The following is a 22684-nucleotide window of genomic DNA, read 5'->3' on the forward strand; positions in this document are numbered from 1 at the left end:
CCTAGAATCTGTGGTATAATTTATGACCAATCTTTTCGGGACGCCCTGTATATTCACACCCGGACAAAGAGCACTATCTTAAAAGCGTCTAAAACTGTTAAAAAAGTGAAAAAATCATTTTCAAAGCCTCAAAAAGTGGTCTTAGAGTAGTCAGAAAAATCTGAAAAAATTCAGGCTAATGTATTAATGTCACCAAAACTACTTCTGAGAGATCTTGAAAGAAAAAAAATATTGGAAATACAATATGAATTTCAAACGATGTAAAATGCTTACGGAATAGTAGAGCTTTGTGCAGAAAAAATGCATTTCGCGTTTAGTTAAAAAAAGAACGTGCTGCGATTTAATATTGTTGGCTAAAGAATCATTAAGAAATAAGTTGATGCCGGAAAATTCCCAGTGATAAGACCTCCCACGATAACCCCCCTTCCCGGGAACCGTGCACATTCACGGTCATGACTGCATATGAAGTCATTTACATAAGAATACATGTATACAATGACAGCGTATCCGTGAATGTGTTAAATATGTCAAAATTATTTATGTCAAAATTATGTCAACATTATTTGTATTTTTGTTAGCTTTATTAATAATTATTAAAATGACTGTTTGACTATAAATACTTAAATATAACATTATTCAAAGTTAGCATAAAAATTTTCATACAAAATGGCGATATTTCTACCTTTTGCCACCTATTGGCATTTCTCGAAAGCTACTATAATCTAGGGATATTCGCATTGCCGACAAACATTCAGGTGTAGAACGTGAACTGAGAATTGAATTTTCTGACATAACCGGAGTTCAAGACTGAACCTCAGTCAATTGAACTATAGATTAACTTAGTTATGAGAAATCGGCCCTTAGTTTTTTATTTATTTTCAAAAATAAGAAAAATTTTTATTTGCTAAATCTTGGTTATTCATTCACATACATCAACATACATTGGTTTTTTCATAGTTGTTATCAACTAGAGGTAGTTATGAAAAAATGATCAAAGCAATTGAATGGGTGATTGAAAAAAGGATAACATTCCTGACAACCATATTTTTAGAAAATGAAAAGGAAAACTGTTTTGCGTCGAAGCCGCTAGAAGGCAGCCAGCGATTTTATCGTTCTTGGGCTCAGCAGATATAAGATACAAATATTCATACAATGGCTATCTCACTTGACTAAGTTAGAAAGCCATTCTATGAATATTTGTATCTTACTGTAATTCACCATATTTTTGGAATGTTATCCTTTTTTCAATCACCCATTCAATTATTGTCAATTAATGTCAAATGTCATCATCATTCTCTTTGCCTTATCCCTATGCGGGGTCAGCTTCCCTAATTGCATTTCTCCACACAATTCTATCTTATGCCATATCAATGTTAATCCCCTTTACCAACATGTCCTGCCTTATCGTCTCCCCCCAGGTCTTCTTTGGTGTTCCTCTCCTACTCCTTCCAGGAATCTGCACTTCAGCTATTCTTCGTATTGGGTGATTAACGTCTCGACGTTGAACATGACCAAACCATCTTAACCTATGCTCTCTCATTTTGGCATCAATTGGTGCCACACCTAGACTTCCCCTAATATACTCATTTCTAATTTTATCCAACTTTGTCACTCTACTCATCCATCTAAGCATTCTCATTTCCGCCACATGCATTCGTTGTTCCTCTTTCCTTTTCACTGCCCAACATTCAGTTCCGTACATCATAGCCGGTCTTATGGCTGTTTTATAGAATTTTCATTTCAGCTTCATTGGAATTTTTCTGTCACACAACACACCACTCGCTTCTTTCCACTTCATCCATCCAGCCCTAATTCTACTGCATGCATCTCCATCTATTTCTCCATTACTCTGTAATACCGATCCTAGGTACTTAAAACTATTGCTTTTCACAATCATTTCACCATCCAAAGATACCATTTTATTTGTAGTAACTCCATCTTTAAATGAACATTCCAAATACTCTGTTTTTGTCCTACTAAGTTTTAAACCTTTTTCCTCCAGAGCTTGTCTCCACTGTTCCAGTTTTTGTTCCAAGTCTTTTTCATTATTTCCTACTAACACGACATCATCAGCATACATTAAGCACCATGGAATGTTACCCTGTAGTTTCGCTGTTATCTGGTCCAAAACTAATGAGAACAAATACGGACTAAGTACAGAGCCTTGGTGCAATCCTACTTTCACATGAAATTTATCAGTCTCTCCCACACCTGTACTAACATTAGTCGTTACTCTCTCATACATATCCCTCACAATCTTTACATATTCACCAGGGACTCCTTTCTTATTGAGTGCCCACCACAGAATCTCTCGAGGAACTCTATCATATGCTTTCTCAAGATCAATGAATACCATATGAGCGTTTGTTTCTTTACTCCTGTATTTTTCCATCAACTGCCTTATAATGAAAATTGCATCTGTTGTTGATCTACCCTGCATAAAGCCAAATTGATTCTCGGATATTTCGGTCTCTTCACGTATCCGTCTATTAATTACTCTTTCCCATATTTTCATGGTGTGGCTAAGCAGTTTTATAGCCCTGTAGTTTGTACATTGTTGTATATCTCCCTTGTTTTTGTAAACAGGTACCAGTATACTGCTTCTCCATTCGTCTGGCATTTGTCCAACTACCATAATTCTATTAAATAGACCTGCTAGCCACCTTGTTCCTGTCTCTCCCAATGCTCTCCATACATCCCCAGGAATATCATCTGGTCCTACCGATTTTCCTTTCTTTATTTTTTGAAGCGCTTGAGCCACTTCCTCGTTGGTTATTTTGGTGACCATTGCTGCTACTGTCTCCGTTGACTCTACAGGCTGTCTGTCAAATTCTTCATTTAATAAGCTGTCAAAGTACTTTCTCCATCTCTTTTTGACATCCCCTTCGTGAACTAGTATTTTATTATTTTCATCTCGGATACATCTAATCTGATTAAAATCTTTTGCTTTCTTTGCTCTCTGTTTGGGTATTTTATATATCTTCGTTTCACCTTCCCTGGTATCAAGTTGATCGTATAGGTTTGAACACGCTTCTGCTTTGGCTTTTGCTACTGCTACTTTCGCTTCCTTTTTCGCCACCATTACAATTAATGTCAAATGTATTTTGTAATAATGTAAAGCTACTTGCTGTTTGTGAGGCTTAAAATAGGTTGGGGTTAAGTTATTGTTTAAAAAATTTGTTCAATCCTCATTACATTTTGTAATTTTGAAAAATCCAATTCGGAAATCAAGAATATGTTATAATTGTCACAGTAAACAATATATATAGGTAATCAACAATATATATAGGGTAAAAAATATAGGTAGTCACAAAATACAAAACTACTAGCCAGGGAGGTAGTGTCAAATTTGACCGGAGCATTTTAGCATGGCTGCGTTCTTTTTATTTAGTTAGGTATTCCAAAGCTTATTAACAAATGATGTGTCAGCTGGCCCAAAACCGGGGATTTTAGACAAGAAAAGGTAAAATATGAGACTTGATGGAAAAACGCTACAACTGCCGAATATTTATCTACGTGACTTACAACTCTTAATAGCCTTGCTGACTTCTCTCCTGGCTTTCACTCAGGCAATCCGGGTTCAAATCTTGGCGTTTAATTTTTTTTTGTTTTTAAAATTGACATTTTATTTTGAAAAATAATTATTTTTATAATAAGGGCGTTATTCAGCGGAATACTGGATTTATTGTGTTTTGATTGATTTGCACACTTTCGATAGCTATTTTCTATTGTATATATTCCGTTTGGAAAGAATTGGCTGTAACCACTGGATATATTTCATGACAAAGCTATTTAGTATTAATTTAACTCGCTCCTCATACAGACAAACATCCATTTTTATATACCTATTATAGAGAACAGGGAAATATTTAGATTGCTATTAAAAAATCGGGGTTGGTGATAGAAAAGTGAAAAATTAGGTTTGTATGTACTTTTGGTTCTACATCATATTACACTAAGAAAAAACAGTTTGTCCAAAAAATAAAAAAAATGTCGGGAATGGGTGGGGAGGACAACCCCCTTTTTCACTTAGATTGGTCGTACTAACTCAGGAAGCTTCAGGGGTTCATTTACAACAACATTGCTTATTAAGGTCAATCATAATACTTATGATCAAATGCATTGTTCTATTTCATAAGTTCTATGCATAATTCTATAAAAGACATACAGATTTTTTTATATTGTCTCGTATAAACAATACAAACGTGGTATTATAAAAATAATTATTTTTCAAAATAAAATGTCAATTTTAAAAACAAAAAAAAATTTCAACGCCAGGATTTGAACCCGGATTGCCTGAGTGAAAGCTAGGAGAGAAGTCAGCAAGGCTATTAAGAGTTGTAAGTAACGTAGATAAATATTTGACATAAGTTGTAGCGTTTTTCCATCAAGTTTCATATTTTACCTTTTCTTGTCCAAAATCCCCGGTTTTGGGCCAGCTGACACATCATTTGTTAATAAGCTTTGGCATACCTAACTAAATAAAAAGAAAGCAGCCATGCTAAAATGCTCCGGTCAAATTTGACACTACCTCCCTGGCTATACAGGTTCGGTTGTCACAAAATAAAAAGCAGATCGAAGGGCATTACGACACGTTATTGTGAAAAATATCCATGCAACTTACTTATATGAATTTATGAAGTGTTTTATGAAGTGACATTGTTGGAAGACACATTTAGAGATCAACATGTAACTGAGAGGACCACAAATTAGGATTTGGTACTACAAATAATATAGTGGAAAAAATCAGTACAAATTGTTTTTGAAAAATTTCATTTTGTTTCAGCTTAAGGGAAAGCCACCTTTAACATTAAAATAAAAGACAAAATGGTTAAAATAAAGTCAAAAGAGCATGGGCACTAACGTTACCAGGTGTCCCGATTTGCGCGGGACGTCCCGATTTTCAGGGGTCTGGGGAAGCGTACCGATTTATACCTGATCGGGACACTAAATGTCCCGATTTTCACACACGAAAACCAATTTCAGGAGGACTTGCAGTGAATTTTATAACCATGTTATAAAAAAAGGCACTCCTAAAAGCGACAAAATCGAATGAAAAATATAATTTTAATAAAAAATAAATAATTTACTTAATCTACGATTTTGTTTGTAATTTCGTCTGATTATTATTATTATTATGTAGGATTAAATAATACAGATTATAGAAAACTCTTGTAGTCCAGTAAATGAACGGGAAATACGGCGATACCGTGTAATTTTCAGGATCAACTCCGAATTGCATGAAAATTTGTGCCGTTGGTTGCTTTTACTCGGGGGGTGACAGTCAACCCTAGTTGGTGGTGAAAAACCGAGCGTTTAAAATAAGTCCGGAGATGAATAAATTGACTAATTCTAAGTAATTTTAGTTCTATAGACTTTTAACTTAGTTAATACTTTTCGAGTTATTTACGATTGAAAATGTTTATTTTTCTACTAAAAACCTACCTACTTCTTACTCCTTGAGATTTTTAGTATCCCTAATGCCTACTTTTTAAAATATTTGGAAAAAAGTCCATTTTCCAATATTTTAGGAATTTTTTTTACTATAAAACTAATTTTTTTCAAAACTAAGTACTCCCAACCGGTAAACCTTACAGATCGTATACCTAAACAATACACATATAAAGTAAATGGTAAAGCGGTAACGATTAATTTTATTTACGGTGCTAAATAGGGGAAGATTTTCACGATTTTTTTTTATCAAAAAAATGGACCAACTTTATTTTGAGCGTAATTCGCTTAGTTTTAATGCTAGAGACTTTTATATAAAACAAAATTAAAGATTTTTTTAAACACTTTAGAAAATTTTCATAGGTTTTGTCCGAAAATTGCTTAATTTTTTGGTTATTTCAAGTTGAAAAATTAGATTTGGAATTTGACGAATAATAAGAACGTGTTTTTGATGAGCTACAACTTTGCTTTTACTGGTTTTATCGACTTTCTGAACATACAATTTTTTTGCTTTTTTAAAAGCTACATTTTTGCTAAGAATATTTTTTTCGATAAAATTACTCGAAAAGTATTGACTTAGTTTAAAAATTATATAGAACAAAAGTTTTTTAAGAGTTAGTCAGTTGATCCATTTTGGAACTTACTTAAAACGCGCGTTTTTTACCCCCGAGAAGGGGTCACTGTAACTGTCACCCCCCAAATAAAAGCAACCAACGATACAAGTTCAACTTTGAACTCTTTGAAGTAAACAGTAAGTAGAACGTAGAACCTAAAACGTAGATTTTCATGCAATTCGGAGTTGACTCTGAAAATTAGTAAAATTACACTCCAAAATGGTCATTTACTGGGCTATTGTTGTTTATTTGTCCTGATCTACAGCCCTAAATCCCGATTTGTTGTTGCTTATGTACCGATTAAAAACAAATCGGACCTGGCAACACTAAGAGGCACCCATATCCATGGGGAGGCGGGGCGTGCCCCCCCCCCTGGCTTTTCGGGTGCTTTAAATTATATATGGTTATCCAAAGTGTACAAAATATAAAGTGCAACATCTTCACGTCTGCCCCTCCCTGAAAATTGTTATATGGGCATCCATGCAAAAGGGCATATAAAGATTGGACACAGTCACAATGGGATACAATACAATGGAGTGGTAAACCCAGATTTGGAGTGTGTGTTGGAGACAGTAGGAGTCGTGTTATTTGCAGGAAAAATAAATCTTTCCATCCCAACTGTCTCAAGAAAAAAGTCCAACTTCCTGCTTCTGTTCATGCCTAGAGCAGCATGTTATTTAAAAGCATTTTATAGACAGGATTGTAAATACAAACAAATATTGTGAGGATTTTAAAAGAATCTGTTATACTGATTATGGAACAAAGTTTAACATTGGTGGAAGACAGAGCCGTGCGGTACATCTTTTCAATATGATGCAAGTCTTCGAAATGCCGCCCCTTAATATTATTGAAACTTAACTTTTATTTTTACTAGATGAAACTACACAAAATGAACGAAACCTTTTATGTTAAAAACAAAAGTTATTTAAATTAAATGAAATTTGTATTAACATTACATAACATCTACAAAAATTACAATTTTACCCTTCTGACTTTAATTTTGGCAAACTCGCCAATCAGATTGCTGTAGTCTAAAGTAGCAGCTAGTGGGGACTCTATTGAAATGAATGCTAAATTTTTTAGCTTTGTTTGTCTTGTAGCTTCGTAAGTAGTTTTTAATAATTTTTAATTTTGAAAAACTACTTTCCCCGCTAGATACCGTGACAGAGAGCGTTAATAAAATTTGTAGTGATATAACTACATTTGGATATAAAGAAAGAAATAGGGTTATTTTGGCATAAATACACTCACCAACACAAAATTTCGCCACTAAAAATTTTTTATTAAGTTTCACAACTATAAATTTATTATTTGTACTCCGATTTTCAAGATTCTTACATCAGTTTGTAAGTACCTACATCTATTGATATCGTTTGTTATTATTACGATAACAAAAAAAATTTGTTTAGATGGCATTATACGGGGCTGAATGGAAGCGTTATATATTCTCCTAGATTTAAAAAATTCTGTGGAAAAATTGAAGAGCTGATTTTATTTCATAGCTCTTTAGTATTTTCATAAAGTCATAACTAAGATTTTGTTTTTGGAATTATCCAAATACCTCTTTTCTTGTAAGAGCTGCGTAATTTTTTGTAAATAAAAACACTGATTACTCATAAATATACATATCTTGAATGAGGTCCATCATAAAATTCTTCTAGAAGATCATTTGCCTGTATATCCGATTCTTTTTCTTTTTCACTTTTTCTATTGAAGGTATTAAATGAAGATTCATACAATATTTTTCCAGTGTCTTTTCATCTATTTCCCTCAATTTAAAATTAATCAAATTATTATGTTATATTATAAAAATTTAAAAATTTTAGAGTTTATAGAAGCAAAAATCGATCAATCAAAGCATTAATAACAATGTCTAAAACGTAGATGATTAATATTAGGTTCGTTCTAGCAAACAGTCAAACTAGTCAGAAACTGTCAGCAAACAGTTGGTCAGTGAGAGTACATAATAGTCTCCAGTGCTATCCCCTCTACTCGCGCTGGTCAACTATTGGCTGATCGTTTCAAACCGTTTGAAACCGCTAGAACAAACCTATTATTTTAAATTGATCTTTCTTGTTAAGCGTTCATCCACAGATTTTTCTTAATCAAATCTACGCTTTTTTCTCCTGCAGTGGGTGCACGCAAAATATAATTCTATTTTAGTGACGTCACGTTGCCTAGCAACCGTCGATTCTCGCATTGTGAAATTTGTTTTGGGACGTCAGCAAAATAGAATTCTATTTTGCGTGCTCCCACTGAAATTTCATTTTCAGCTGGAAATTCGGAACTTATATCAAGATTTTCTGCAATTTCGTATACCTCAATGTCGGAATAACAAAGAATTTATAGAAAAAGATAAGCGTTGTATAAAATATACTTTCGACTAACACTTGGTCCTACACATTTTTTTAATTATTGAATGGTTCAATTTGTATTTTGATTTTACTGATTATGCCGCCCCTCTTGTGATGCCGCCTGATGCGACTGCCTCACCGCATCATAGCACAACATGGCCCTGGTGGAAGATTTTGTCTTAACATAGTGAATATTGTCCTTGATTGAATCTTTGTGGCACAAAACAAAAAAAGCATTGGGGAAACATCCTGCTAGGTCCGTCAACAAGTTGAAGGAACAATTGCAGAGGGAAAAATTTAAGAGTAAATGTTATTAAATAAATAGACACTGCGTTTCATAAAAATATTTTGTGATAATACTATGTAGTGATATTTGCATTTTTTTGTATCAAAACAAAAATTTTGACCTAATTACACCAAATATATATGCTAGGGGTCAAAGATTATCTACCACAAAGAAATATTAATCTGTGTAAATTGTCATACTGGGAACTATACTATAAACAAAGATAACAAACAATATGTAATGTTTTGTTAATAACATTATGAAAGAACATGCTTTTTTAACTTTGTTAACAAATGCTTTGAGTAAGATTGGTAGAGAACATCCTACATCTCGGATTACAATTAACAGATTATCTAACCATGAATTCATTTAATCTTAGTGTTCCACAGAAAAAATATTTATACTTACCAAAACTTAGGAAACACATGAATATTAAAGCTATAAACCTATGGCCAGAACCTAAGGGGTGACAAAGGAAATTAAAGAAACCCCGGGGAGCTACAGGTTCATCATCCTTTTCTTGAATATTTGGTCCACCTTCCATTTTAAAATTATTTTTGATTCAGTTGTTTCTTATCACTGTTAACTTATTATTATAAAATCTATTCTCTGCTGCTTAAGTATCCCGCATATGATGCTATTACTTAGCAATTATCACTGTAAGTGAATGTTGACTAATTAATACTAATTTTTCTTTTGTTGTTTGACACATTCCCACTAACCTAATCTTTTGTGTGATTATTATAACTACCCAACTACCCCCACTTACAAAAGCACGTGTAATAGAACTACTACACAAATCGCTGTGTCTAGGTACACACTAACGTGTAGGCAAATAAAAAAGTTAGGTGGGGACTTTTTGACATGTCAATTTCTAGAAGTAGTTCAAATAGGTATTGTCAGAAAAATCTTAAATCATCGCGTTAAAATTGTTATAAATTAAGTAATTATACTACTGTAGATATAGTTAGTTAGTGTTTGAACATTAATTTAGTAGTTAAGTTAAAAGTTAAAACGGGATAATACGTTAGTAGTGAATAAGAAATACTAAGGACCTTTCTGTAAGTTTTGCCTTTATATAATCATAGTAGCAGTAGTATAGCAGAGTAGAGGCTGGCTTAGGAGATGGACACAAACTCTCCCGGTCCCCCTGACAAAGGGGGCGGGATCTATGCTTTGCTTTCATTGAACTCGCAAAATTTTTTAAATTCCATACACATGCTAGCCCCGAGACATAAAAATAACATTAATTTAATAGAAAAAGAACTCTGTGCTTTAAAAAATAAATTTCAAAACGATCAGATCATGCTAACAGAAGTTAATAGAAAGTTATCAAGTAACCCTAGGAGAATACGGTAACGCTATTTTACTGTATACTTTACATGTTATTTATAACGTTACCGTATTCTCATAGAGTTACTTGATAACTCTCGAATAACTTATCATCTAGGATTGAAAATATTAGTAGAAGAAAAGTTGAATACAAAGACACTGACTTCGGCCCATTCCTTATTATGATAGAGAGTGACAAGGGAAAAGCAGGTAATATCCATCCTATGGATATTGGGAAAGTATTTCATACAATGGGTACGACTGGAATTAAAGAAATTAGTAGAAAAGGCATGAATAGAATTGGAGTAATTTTTACCTCCAAACAGGCAAATATGGCACTAAATAGCACAGAAATTCTTGAGAATGGATTTCTTGCTTATATACCTCAAAAAATGCTAACATCAAGGGGTATTATTAGAGATGTAAGTATAAATAGTTCAATGGAAAACATAGTTAACGACAGTAAATTACAAAAAAACGGGAAAATTATATCGGCCAGAAGACTTAACAGAGGAGTTTTAGATAGCAATGGGACCGTTACATACATTCCAACAGGAACTGTACAACTACTCTTTGACGTAAGAACTCCCCCTAAAGAAATAATTATCTATTCAAACTTGGTAACAGTAGATCCATACATCCCTCCTGTACAGCAATGTTTCAAATGCCTAAGATTTGGGCACTCACAAAGACAGTGCCGGGGAAAAGCAAGATGCCCGAAATGTTCAGATAAACATACATTTCAAAACTGCACAGTTTCTGTACCAAAATGCCTATACTGCGATCTCGAACACCTTGCCACAAATAAAATTTGCAAAGAATTCGAGAGACAAAAAAGATAAATGAAGTAATGGTCTTCCAAGATCTCACCTTTTTTGAAGCTGCCAAGCTGTTTCCCCCAATTAAGGAAAAGCCAGAAAATTCGAGAATGTTTCAGAGGAGAAGTAGGGATTTTCCTTCTTTACTATCCAGTTCACCCAGAGCATTTACTCAAGCACTTCAAAAATCCCCATCCTCCACTTCCCATTTCCAGAGTCAAAGTCATGTGGTCCCAGTTAAAAGGAAAAATGAAGTAATTCTTAAAGACATTAGTTATGACAAAGAGGCGCATAAAGCTTTATTAAATGAGGATCTAAGCAGAAATTTACCTAGATTACCGATTTTAAACAAATTAAATGATTCACAAAAGTATATGGGATCACAAGGCCCAAGTTTTGCACTTTCATTAACGAGCAATCCTGTACATTCTCAGGATAGTGTATTTTCAAAAAACGTTGATTTAACCTCTGATAATAATATGGATTTTGCAGGTTTTGATGAGTCACATAATACATCTAATTTTAGTAAAAGTAGTATAGTACAGATAATATAATATATTATTTTTTATATTAAAAAGAAAAAATAATAATAATAGTAACAAATTGTATATATAGTTATGATATTTAATATTTTGCATTGGAATATTAATGGTTTCTTTAACAATAAGCAAGATCTAATGGTGTTTCTTAACGAATATGATGTTAATATCATTCTTCCAAATGAAACACATCTGAAATTTTCACAGCACTTGCATATTCCTAATTTTTACTGCTATAGGGATGATAGGATTGATGGATGGGGTGGAATAGCGGTACTTATTCATCAGTCTCTGGCAGCTGATAGGATAGACATTTCACATATTCACTTGCCTGAAAAATGGCAGGCTATCATTGTCAAATTTGAAAAAAATTTTATTATAGGATCGTATAAGACACCAGATGTTCGTTTTCGTAAGGAGATCTTTAGAGAATTGGTTCAAATGTGTGATAAACCGTTTTTCTTCATAGGTGACTTGAATTGCCAACATTCTTTATGGGGTTCATCATCTAACAATCCGAACGGCAATCGTCTTGCAGATCTTTTGGAGGAGGATAACTTGTGTTTTCTCAATACAGGTGAGGCGACAAGAATTTCACCGCCTGACTCAAACAGTGTCCCTGACGTAGCTATAGCATCTCCAGGTTTGGCTGTGGACTGCCTTTGGGAAGTTTTTCCAGAGATAGGAGCAAGTGATCACTTTCCTTTTGTAGTGTGTTACGGGCAGGATAGAAATAGTCCCCAAAGAAATGACCCTCTTCAAGATCGCAGTATCTTTAATGTGAAAAAAGCCAATTGGGAACAATTCAACCAATATATTGAGTCTAACATTAACAACATTCCTAATGATTCTTACACAGATTTTCAAAACCTAATATTAGACGCAGCAAACAGGTTCATCCCTAAGAAAAAGCGTGTTAGATTCCATAAACCACAATTACCTTGGTGGGATGAAGAGTGTTCAGTTTTAATTAAATCAAATAGGGAGGCAGTCAAGAAGTTCAAACAGGTCCCTTCTTTAGAAAACTTCATTAATTTTAAAAAAATTAGGGCACATTGTAAAAAAGAACTTAAAACCAAAAAGAAAAAATCATTTGTTGTGTTTTGTTCCACAATTTCCCCTGATACTCCAATATCAGTAATGTGGAGAAAAGTGAGAAGTTTCCATAAGGCTTTCACTAAAGCCTCAGTTAGAACTCCTAGTAATTCATCGTTAGGGGAGGAAATGCTTTGTTCATTGACTCCACCTGTATTTGAGGACATTGCGTCTCACCCAGTGAAATCTAATACTATCGAGTATGAACTCTTCACTTTAAACCAACTTTCATTGGTTTTGGTTGAACGAAAGGATACTGTGCCGGGCCAGGATGGTATAACATTTTCTATGTTGCAACATCTTCCAGAGTCAGCAATCAAGTTCCTGTTAAAATTTTTCAATTTATGTTTAAAGGAAGGAATGCATATTCCCACTCAATGGAAATCACAAACAGTGTGTCTAATTTCCAAACCCAATAAAAATATAAATTGTCTTTCGGGCTGGAGACCAATCGTTTTATCATCGTGTGTTAGTAAACTTTTAGAGAACATGATAAAAATAAGGTTAGATTGGTATGTAGAACATTTTATGATACTATCGCCTTTCCAGACTGGCTATCGTAAAGGTAGAGGGGTGTCTGAAAACTTAATTCATCTGGTCAATGAAATCTCAATGAATATCTCAAAAAGGAAACCAGCAGCTGCTGTTATGTTAAGGCCGCGTCTCACCATCAAATAATTTGATCAAACAGTTTGAGCAAACTGCGGAAGTACGTCAAAGTGACGTCACAATTGCAGTTTTTTTGAAATTCTAAAAATCTGTGCTCTCACTATCAGTCTAGTTTGATCAAATTTTTTGTATTGAGTTGTCTAACTTGTTTGTACTTCATTTAAAATTTAAATTTTTCATTATTATCCACAATGAACACTCAGGATGTGACGTCACTAACTGTCACTTTGTGTCACTAACTGTCAAGTTTGATCAAATTATTTTATGGTGGGACGCGGTCTTTTAGACATTTCTTCTGCATATGATAAAGTGTCAATCATCCAATTATTGGACGCTTTGGGAGATCTCAACTTGCCATGGTTACTTATTGAATTGGTTAAACATTTATTGACTAATCGTTTGGTGTCTGTTCGTGATCCTATTTCCTTAAATCTGCTAGGACCAAGAACTACCAATGTGGGCCTTCCTCAGGGTTCCCCTTTGAGTCCAGTACTATTTAATATTGTCATCAATATAATCTTATTTTGTGTGCCAGAGGATGTTCTAATTACTCAGTATGCAGACGATGTTGCCCTCTACTGCTCCGGCAACAGCTGGGTGGGTGTTGTGGAAAAATTAAATGGTACAGTAGAAAGTATTTCTAATAAACTTCATGATATGGGAATGTGTCTGTCATCTAGCAAAAGTCAAGCAATTTTTTTTGATAGAAATAGGAATAATATTCCGAATTCACTAATATCAGTGAATAACATACGTTTAGATTGGAAACAAGAAGTTTCTCATTTGGGAGTTATTCTAGATAGTTCCCTTTCTTGGAGAAGTCAAATTGAAAAGATGGCATTGAGGGCTTCCAGTGGAGTCAATATTATTCGTTGTTTGTGTCGAACTTGGTGGGGAGCACATCCTGCAACTTTACTCACTCTATAAAAGGCATACATTAGATCACATCTTGACTATGGATCCATTTTTCTGGGAGGTTGTGCACGTTCTCTACTTGCAAAATTGGATAAGGTTCAGTATAGAGCTCTTAGAGTGGTGGGGGGATTTATGAGGTCTTCTCCAGTTCATATAATTTTGTCAGAGTATGGAGAAACACCGTTAGATCTCAGAAGAATATGGCTAGCATCTAAATTCATTTTAAAAGTAGTAGCCTATGACAACCCAATATATGCCTCAATTGAGCAATTTCACAATGTCTTTCTGGGTTACTTTAGTTTTTGGAGAAGAAAATATTTCCCACCAATACTGGCTGCTTTCCAGAATACTTTACATGAAATTCATGAGGTAGCACATAGCTCCTTATTTCCTTGTCACTCCTTTCCACTTAATATTCAGATTTCTCCTATGGCTTATGAAACTGTCAATATGGGCAAAGAGGCAAATAACCAAACCAAGTTTATGGAATGGTACCTCAATAACTGGTCGGAATATAAACTTATTTTCACAGATGGATCCAAAGATAAACAAGGTAATGTAGGTATTGGGATATACCTTAACGAGAGAACACAGTTAACAGCAAGATTACCCTCCGCTAATTCAATTTGCTCAGCAGAAGTATTTGCCATTAAAAAAGCATTATTGTTAATCCAACAGAATTATTTCACAAAGTGCCTCATCTGTAGTGATTCTAAGAGTGCTCTAGAAAAAATCACAAGACCAAGCTACAAGGCGGCAATAGACTCACAAATTCTCCAACTAAAACAAAAACTATGTGAATTTGATGAACAACATAGAGAAATTAAATTTGCATGGATTCCAAGTCACACTGGAATTATTGGGAATGATAGAGCTGACCATCTTGCGAATCTTGGAAGAAAGCTGCCCATTAGTGAAGAACCAAAGGCCCCTTTAAAGATTTTTAAATTAAATATAAAGAAAACCTATAGATTGGTTGGGAAAATCGATTCCAACAAATAGGAGAGGCAAAAGGAATTACTTATTGCTCACAAGTTACAGTTCCATATAAAAAGGCATGGTTTACAAAATATCCCAACCTGGGGAGAGGTGTAATCACACAAATGTGTCGTATGAGAAGTGGACATTGTAGTGTTCCTGTACATTTATTTAGATTGAAGGTAGTGAATTCAAACCAGTGTTTATGTGGCAGTGTAGGAACTTTACAACATGTTTTATTGGAATGTACTAGGTTCCAAAGAGAGTCCTAGTTGCTTAGAAGGGAACTAGAAGGTGATCCGACATTAACTGATGTGTTGTTTAAAAATTTAAACTCAAAGACATTAATCGCAGTGCAAAAGTTTTTAACACCAACAATGACTCGTGTGTAGCTTGCTTAAAAACTTTATGACTTTATGCTTGCTTGCAATGCATGTGCTTTGTGCTTAGTGCGGTTTTGCGTGGTAGTACTAGAACTAGACCATTAATAGTAGAACTTTAGTTATGGAACTTATAAACAATTACAAAGTTTTTTTTTATCTCTTAATTATTTCAGATTCAGGAGCTATGAGCTTAAGCCCAGATGTACCTCAGGTACGGCTCTTGAATATTCAAGTCTATATTCACGGATCCTGGCCGGATAGCCCTGGCAGCTAAGGCCATTTAAATGAAGAGAAGAAGAAGAAGAAAAAAGTTAGGTAATACACGCGAATTAAACTGCATCAAGCCAGTGACGTCATTATTTAGCGTGCGCAGTGACCTGGCAGTGACTTTATATTTTGGTACACGCTATTTTGATATGTTTATTGTTGTTTGTTTGATAGAAAATATTTTTATTAAGGGAAGGGGAAGGGAAGCAAAACTCTTCAGATGTTTCAAACATAATTGTAATAAAACAATGTGTAGGTATAAAAGTATATATAGGGTGTCCCAAAAGTAGTGTAACGGTCGAATATTTCGCGAACTAAACATCGGATCGAAAAACTGAAAAATACGTGTTCAATCATTTTCAAAAATCTATCCAATGACACCAAACACCAACCGCCACTACACCCCCTGGAGGTGGGGTGGGGGGTAACTTTAAAATCTCAAATGGAAACCCCTAGTTTTTCTTGCAGATTTGCATTCGTTACGTAAAAGTAAGCAACTTTTATTCAAGAAATTTTTTCGAACTGTGGATAGATGTCGCTATAATTGGAAAAAACGATTTATCCTTATACCATAGGTAAATTATAGAAACTGTCTAATATCTCGAGAAATACACTTCCAAATGAGAAACTAAAAAAGTGGTTTTTAATATTTTTCGAAAACCTATCGATAAACACCAACATGACCCTCCAACCCACCCCCTGGAGGTGGGGTGGGGGTAAATTTAAAATCTTAAATAGCAACCCCTACTTTTTATTGCAGATTCGATTTCGTCATGAAAAATTAAGCAACATTTATTCGAAACATTTTTTAAAATTGCTGATAGATGGCGCTAATAAATCGTATTTTTCCAATTAAAGCGCCATCTATCAACAATTCTAAAAAATGTTTCGAATAAATGTTGCTTAAGTTTTCATAACAAATCCGAATCTGTAATAAAAAGTGGGGGTTGCTATTTAAGATTTTAAAGTTACCCCCCACCTCACCTCCAGTGGGTGGGTTGGAGGGTCATTTTTGGTGTTTGTCGATAGGTTTTCAAAAAATATTACAAACCTCTTTTTTAGTTTCTCATTTGGAAGTGTATTTCTCGAGATATTAGACCGTTTCTATAATTTACCTATGGTATCAGGATAAATCGTTTTTCCCAATTATAGCGCCATTTATCCACAGTTTGAAAAAATGTCTTGAATAAAAGTTGCTTACTTTTACGTAACGAATCCCAATCTGCAAGAAAAACTAGGGGTTTCCATTTAAGATTTTAAAGTTACCCCCACCCCACCTCCAGGGGGTGTAGTGGGGGTTGGTGTTTAATGTCATTGGATAGATTTTTGAAAATGATTGAAAACATATTTTTCAGTTTTTCGATCCGATGTTTAGTTCGCGAAATATTCGACCGTTCCACTACTTTTGGGACACTCTGTATAATATATATTCAGGTTAGCAAAATAAATATTAGTAAACATGATATATACCTATATAAAATCCTGTTAAAATAATTTTTATACGTAAGTTAATTATACAAGTTTATATTGGTGTTTATTTTTGCTGTGGTGTTTATTTTTATTTATACAGGGAGTTGAACTTGTTACGATTTTCATAGAAAATTGGTTATAACTTTGTAAATACCCTGTATAACATAATAAATCTTTATATTTTTGTGATATGGAAGTTAAGAAGATTTCGAACATAATATAAGATATAGGATGTTCCATTTAAAAAACATAAGTTTGGTCTGCCACTATATTATCGAACGCCCTGTAATATTCTAACTAATTTTGTAATATGAAGCTCAAAGTTTGCTACAATTTTGTTACTAACTTTTATTGCTATCTATTACTATAGCGAATCTACTGAGATTTATTACAATAATCAATCGCCCCGTATATTTTATCTTATTACCTACTTCTGCTATCCTTAATCACGAATTTTAGTCCCTTATCTTTTTCATACTGTTTTAGAATGTTGTTAAACTCATTATAAGAACTAAATAAATGTCCACATTCCATAGTTAATTAAAAAAAAACTCTTTACAAATCAATATATTAAAGTGTAAACATAAAGCGATTAGACAAATTCTAACCACACTCGCGATACTTACAGATACTTAATACCCCAGCACACACGCGGCTCAAATTAGGTCCATGTCACCAGCCCCCCCTTTTTCAATTTGAGGGTCAAAAGAAAGCTCATTCGTTTGTATTGCGTTAGTACTGGATTGTATCACCCTTCATTCGTTTGTACTGCCTCCACCCTTTTAAATCTGCCTGGAGGGGCTGGTGACATGCCATCCCCCCTTTTTCGATTTGAGGGTCAAAAAAAGCTCATTCGTTTGTATTGCGTTAGTACTGGATTGTATCACCCTTCATTCGTTTGTACTGCCCCCACCCTTTTAAATCTGCCTGGAGGGGCTGGTGACATGCCATACCCCCCTTTTTCGATTTGAGGGTCAAAAGAAAGCTCATTCGTTTGTATTGCGTTAGTACTGGATTGTATCACCCTTCATTCGTTTGTACTGCCCCCACCTTTTTAAATCTGCCTGGAGGGACTGGTGACATGCCATCCCCCCTTTTTCGATCTGAAGGTCCGGGATGGGTATTTTCGTTTGTACTGCGTTAGTATCGGATTGTATCGTCCTTATTTTGTTTGTACTGCCCCCACCCGTCTAGATTGGCCTGGGGGGGGGCAGTGACATGCTACCCTCTACTCTGCACTTTTTGCCTTCTGAATGTCGAAAATAGGCTATTTCGTTTGTACTGCGTTAGTACTGGATTGTATCGCCCTTCATTCTTTTGTACTGCCTCCACCCTTTTAATTCTGCCTGGAGGGGCTGGTGACATGCCATCCCCCCTTTTTCGATATGGGGGTCCGGGATGGGTATGTTCGTTTGTACTACGTTAGTATCGGATCGTATCGCCCTTATTTTGTTTGTACCGCCCCCACCCGTCTTGATTGGCCTGGGGGGGTTAGTGACATGCTACCCCTCTAATTTGCACTTTTTGCCATCTGACGTCGAAAGTAGGCTATTTCGTTTGTACTGCGTTACTACTGGATTGTATCACTCTTCATTCGTTTGTACTGCCTCCACTCTTTTAAATCTGCCTGGAGGGGCTGGTGACATTCCATCCCCCTCTTTTCGATATGGTGGTCCGGGAAGGGTATGTTCGTTTGTACTGCGTTAGTATCGGATTGTATCGCCCTTATTTTGTTTGTACCGCCCCTACCCATCTAGATTGGCCTGGGGGGCCAATGACATGCTACCCTTCTACATTTAAAACAGGGGAGGATTAATGCTAGTAATAAGGACACAAAATTAGCCAAAACTATTATAGTAACACCGCGGGTGTAAAATTTGGTAAATTCGTCAAAAATGTAACGAATTACATTTTGAAACTGAAAAACAGGCTTGCAAGCCACTCTCCATGGGGAATGGAAAGTTACACCCTCATATGGATCTCGGAGTAGTTCTACGCTACCGATTTGAAAAATGGTACATGTATTTGTTGGAGATATTTTGAACACCATTTTCGATCAGAAATCAGAGGAGCGACCTTGCCTTTTTCTACTAGGAAGAAATTTATCCATCCCCTCAATTAATTTTACCTCATGCGGCGCATTCCGAAATGCACTCTTCGTTGTACAATTTCAACCTCTCTGGATAACTGATTAACTGAAACATACATACGGCAGAATTCATTGGAATCGAAAATTATTAAAAGTATTTGGAATATTAAATGAAAAATTCCCACAATCAATGTCTTTCCTACCATCTAATGCGAGAGACCAGATAACAATAATTGCCGTTGCTATGGTATGGTAATTTGTTTTCTAGAAAGGTTTGTATTGTTCATTTATGACTACAATGAGATTCAGAATTTCCGTATTCCATTTGCAAAATAAATATAGTGTCAAAAACTTGCTTTTACATTTGACGCACTGTCCGTCAACGTGTTAATTGACTCTAAAGATTCAGTGCCAAAACGAGACATTTTTATAGAAAAATATTTGCAAATATGTGAAATGCCAAACTGACCTATTAAATAAACAATGACAGTGCAATTTTCGATTTTTTACTATGGAATTATCGCTGTATAGACAAGGGCGGATCTGTTTTGAAGTGGATGTGAGAGGTGGCATTCCGATTTTTGCGGATAAAATTAGGTGACAACTTCAGTAATTATAATTGGCTTATGCTTTTTCTCAAATATGTCCGGAACATTAATAAAAATATTCAAATATTTAAAAATTTCGAAAAACATTGATTTTTTTCAACTTTTCAATCGTTTTTAAAACGATTCATTTTGGAATAAAGTCGTAGGGAAATAAAATAAAGATAATTGAATTTTTTATGATATACGACAATAAAATACACTTAATAGATTTGGCATAATAATTTTGCAATCTAAATTTTTTTTAAAAAGTTAAATTTTTTTATAAAATTTCTGAACAAAAAGTAGACCATTATTTAGAAGTTTCCTAATTTTTTTACATATAAAGATACGCCCTACCTGTCTAATACACTTTACAGAACTAAGTTGGTTTATTTAATCGGCCTCAGCAATGTTTTAAAGTTATACACAATTTTTTGGCTTATAAACAAATACAGTGAGGACGTTTGAGTTAATAAATACGAATAAATTCATTTTTCTGTTATTTATCAAATGAACATTTTTTTCTGTTTTAGGACAACAGTAAAATGTATCTCGAATCAACTAAATTAAATACTTTCTTCTGTTTGTTCAATTAATTAAAAAAAAATTGGGCACCCTGTATAAATAATTATGTAATAAATAGAGAATTGAGTAATCTTTCAAATAAGCGAGCACACGACCCACATTTTCATTTAAAAAAATCATCGATTACGTCATCACACCCAGATGGATGACGTTAGTAGTATGATAGATATCCCAAAAATTATAATTTAAATATAAAAATCGACCTGTTTAGGGATTTATCTCCAGAGTTGCCCATTCTCGAGAAAATGAATTTATTCCAATTCAAACGTCCTCACTATATTTGTTTATAAGCAAAAAAATTGTTTATATCCTTAAAACAGTACTGAGGCCGCTTAAATAATCCGATTTTAATTTTGTAAAGTGTATTGGATTGGTAAAGTACCTCTCGATATGTAAAAAAATTAGCAAACTTCTAACAGGTCTACTTGTTGTTCAGAAATTTCTAAAAAATTTGAACTTTTTCTAAAAAAATTTAGATTGCAAAATTATTATGCAAAATCTATTATGTCGATTTTAATGAAATTTGGTGGACGGATTCAGTATGTTGTAAGAATTTTCTAAGTAAAATACGAAGGTTCTAAGTGCAGCCAAAGTTGTTGAAAACCATTGAATAAAAAGAGGCTTATTTTGCCCTCTTATTTTGAATTTATTGCTATTTTGCAGAAAGGATAATCATTTAAGATGTTTTATACCAGTCGTGTCGTATATCATACAAAATTCAATTATCTTTATTTTATTTTCCTATGACTTTGTTCCAAAATGAATCGTTTTACACGCAATGAAAGTTGAAAAAAATCGATGTTTTTCGAAATTTTTAAATATTTAAATTTTTTTAATAATGTTCCAAACATATTTGAGAAGGGGCATAAGTCAGTTATAATTACTGAAGTTGTCACCTAATTTTATCTGCAAAAATCGGAATGCCACCTCTCACATCCACCTCAAAACAGATCCGCCCTGATTTATACAGCGATAATTCCATAGTAGAAATCGAAAATTGCAATGTCATTGTTTATTTAATAGATCAGTTTGGCATTTAATATACTTGCAAATATTTTTCTATAAAAATGTCTCGTTTTGGCACTGAATCTGTAGAGTCAATTAACACGTTGACGGACAGTGCGTCAAATGTATAAGCAAGTTTTTGACACTATATTTATTTTACAAATGAAATACGGAAATTCTGAATCTTATTGCAGTCATAAACGAACAATACAAACCTTTCTAGAAAACAAATTATCATAACATAGCAGCGGCAATTATTGTTACCTGGTCTCTGGCATTAAATGGTAAGAAAGATATTGATTGTGGGAATTTTTCATTTAATGTTCCAAATACTTTTAATAATTTTCTATTCCAATGAATTCTGCCGTATGTATGTTTCAGTTAATCAGTTATCCAGAGAGGTTGAAATTGTACAACGAAGAGTGCATTTCGGAATGCGCCGCATAAGATCTTTGATTTTCATATCGATTGCGTCTGAAACTGTAAAATTTATTGAGGGGATGGATAAATTTCTTCCTAGTAGGAAAAGACAAGGTCGCTGCCCTGATTTCTGATTGAAAATGGTGTTCTAAATATCCCCAACAAATACATGTACCATTTTTCAAATCGCTACTACTCCGAGATCCATCTGACGGGGTAAATTTCCATTCCCCATGGAGAGTGAAGAGTGAAGAGTGGCTTGCAAGCCTGTTTTTCAGTTTCAAAATTTAATTCGTTTCATTTTTGACGAATTTACCAAGTTTTACACCCGCGATGTTACTATGTGCAAGGTTTGGCTGATTTTGTGTCCTTACTCCTAGCACTAATCCTTCTCTGTTTTAAATGTAGAAGGGTAGGGGTAGTACAAACAAAATAAGGGCGGTACAATCCAGTACTAACGCAGTACAAACGAAGTAGCCTATTTTTGACATTCAGATGGCAAAGAATGCATAGTAGAGGGGTAGCATGTCACTGGCCCCCAGGCCAATCTAGACGGGTGGGGACGGTACAAACAAAATAAGGGCGATACAATCCGATACTAACGTAGTACAAACGAACATACCCATCCCGGACCCCCATATCGAAAAAGGGGGGGATGGCATGTCACCAGCCCCTCCAGGCAGATTTAAAAGGGTGGAGGCAGTACAAACGAATGAAGGGTGATACAATCCAGTACTAACGCAGTACAAACGAAATAGCCTATTTTCGACATTCAGAAGGCAAAAAGTGCAGAGTAGAGGGTAGCATGTCACTGGCCCCCCCAGGCC

The 22684-nt window shown here is 34.5% G+C and overlaps 2 protein-coding genes across 4 annotated transcripts in view; one reads left to right on the plus strand and one right to left on the minus strand.

Annotated features, from left to right (window-relative positions):
* Positions 1 to 9473, minus strand: part of LOC126890538 (major facilitator superfamily domain-containing protein 1-like) — a 180148-nt gene extending 170675 nt beyond the window's left edge. For all 3 annotated transcript variants that reach the window (XM_050659545.1, XM_050659544.1, XM_050659546.1), the window contains exon 1: positions 9114 to 9473. In XM_050659545.1, the coding sequence (XP_050515502.1) occupies positions 9114 to 9249 (136 nt within the window). In that variant the 5' untranslated portion in view covers positions 9250 to 9473. The remainder of the gene's footprint in view (positions 1 to 9113) is intronic.
* Positions 9474 to 10219: 746 nt separating this feature from the next.
* Positions 10220 to 10879, plus strand: LOC126890206 (uncharacterized). The gene has a single exon (XM_050659059.1). It carries the CDS (start codon positions 10220 to 10222, stop codon positions 10877 to 10879), a length of 660 nt encoding a protein of 219 aa, XP_050515016.1.
* Positions 10880 to 22684: the final 11805 nt, after the last annotated feature.

The sequence above is a fragment of the Diabrotica virgifera genome, chromosome 8 (assembly GCF_917563875.1).
Source record: "Diabrotica virgifera virgifera chromosome 8, PGI_DIABVI_V3a".
Lineage (NCBI taxonomy): Eukaryota > Metazoa > Arthropoda > Insecta > Coleoptera > Chrysomelidae > Diabrotica > Diabrotica virgifera.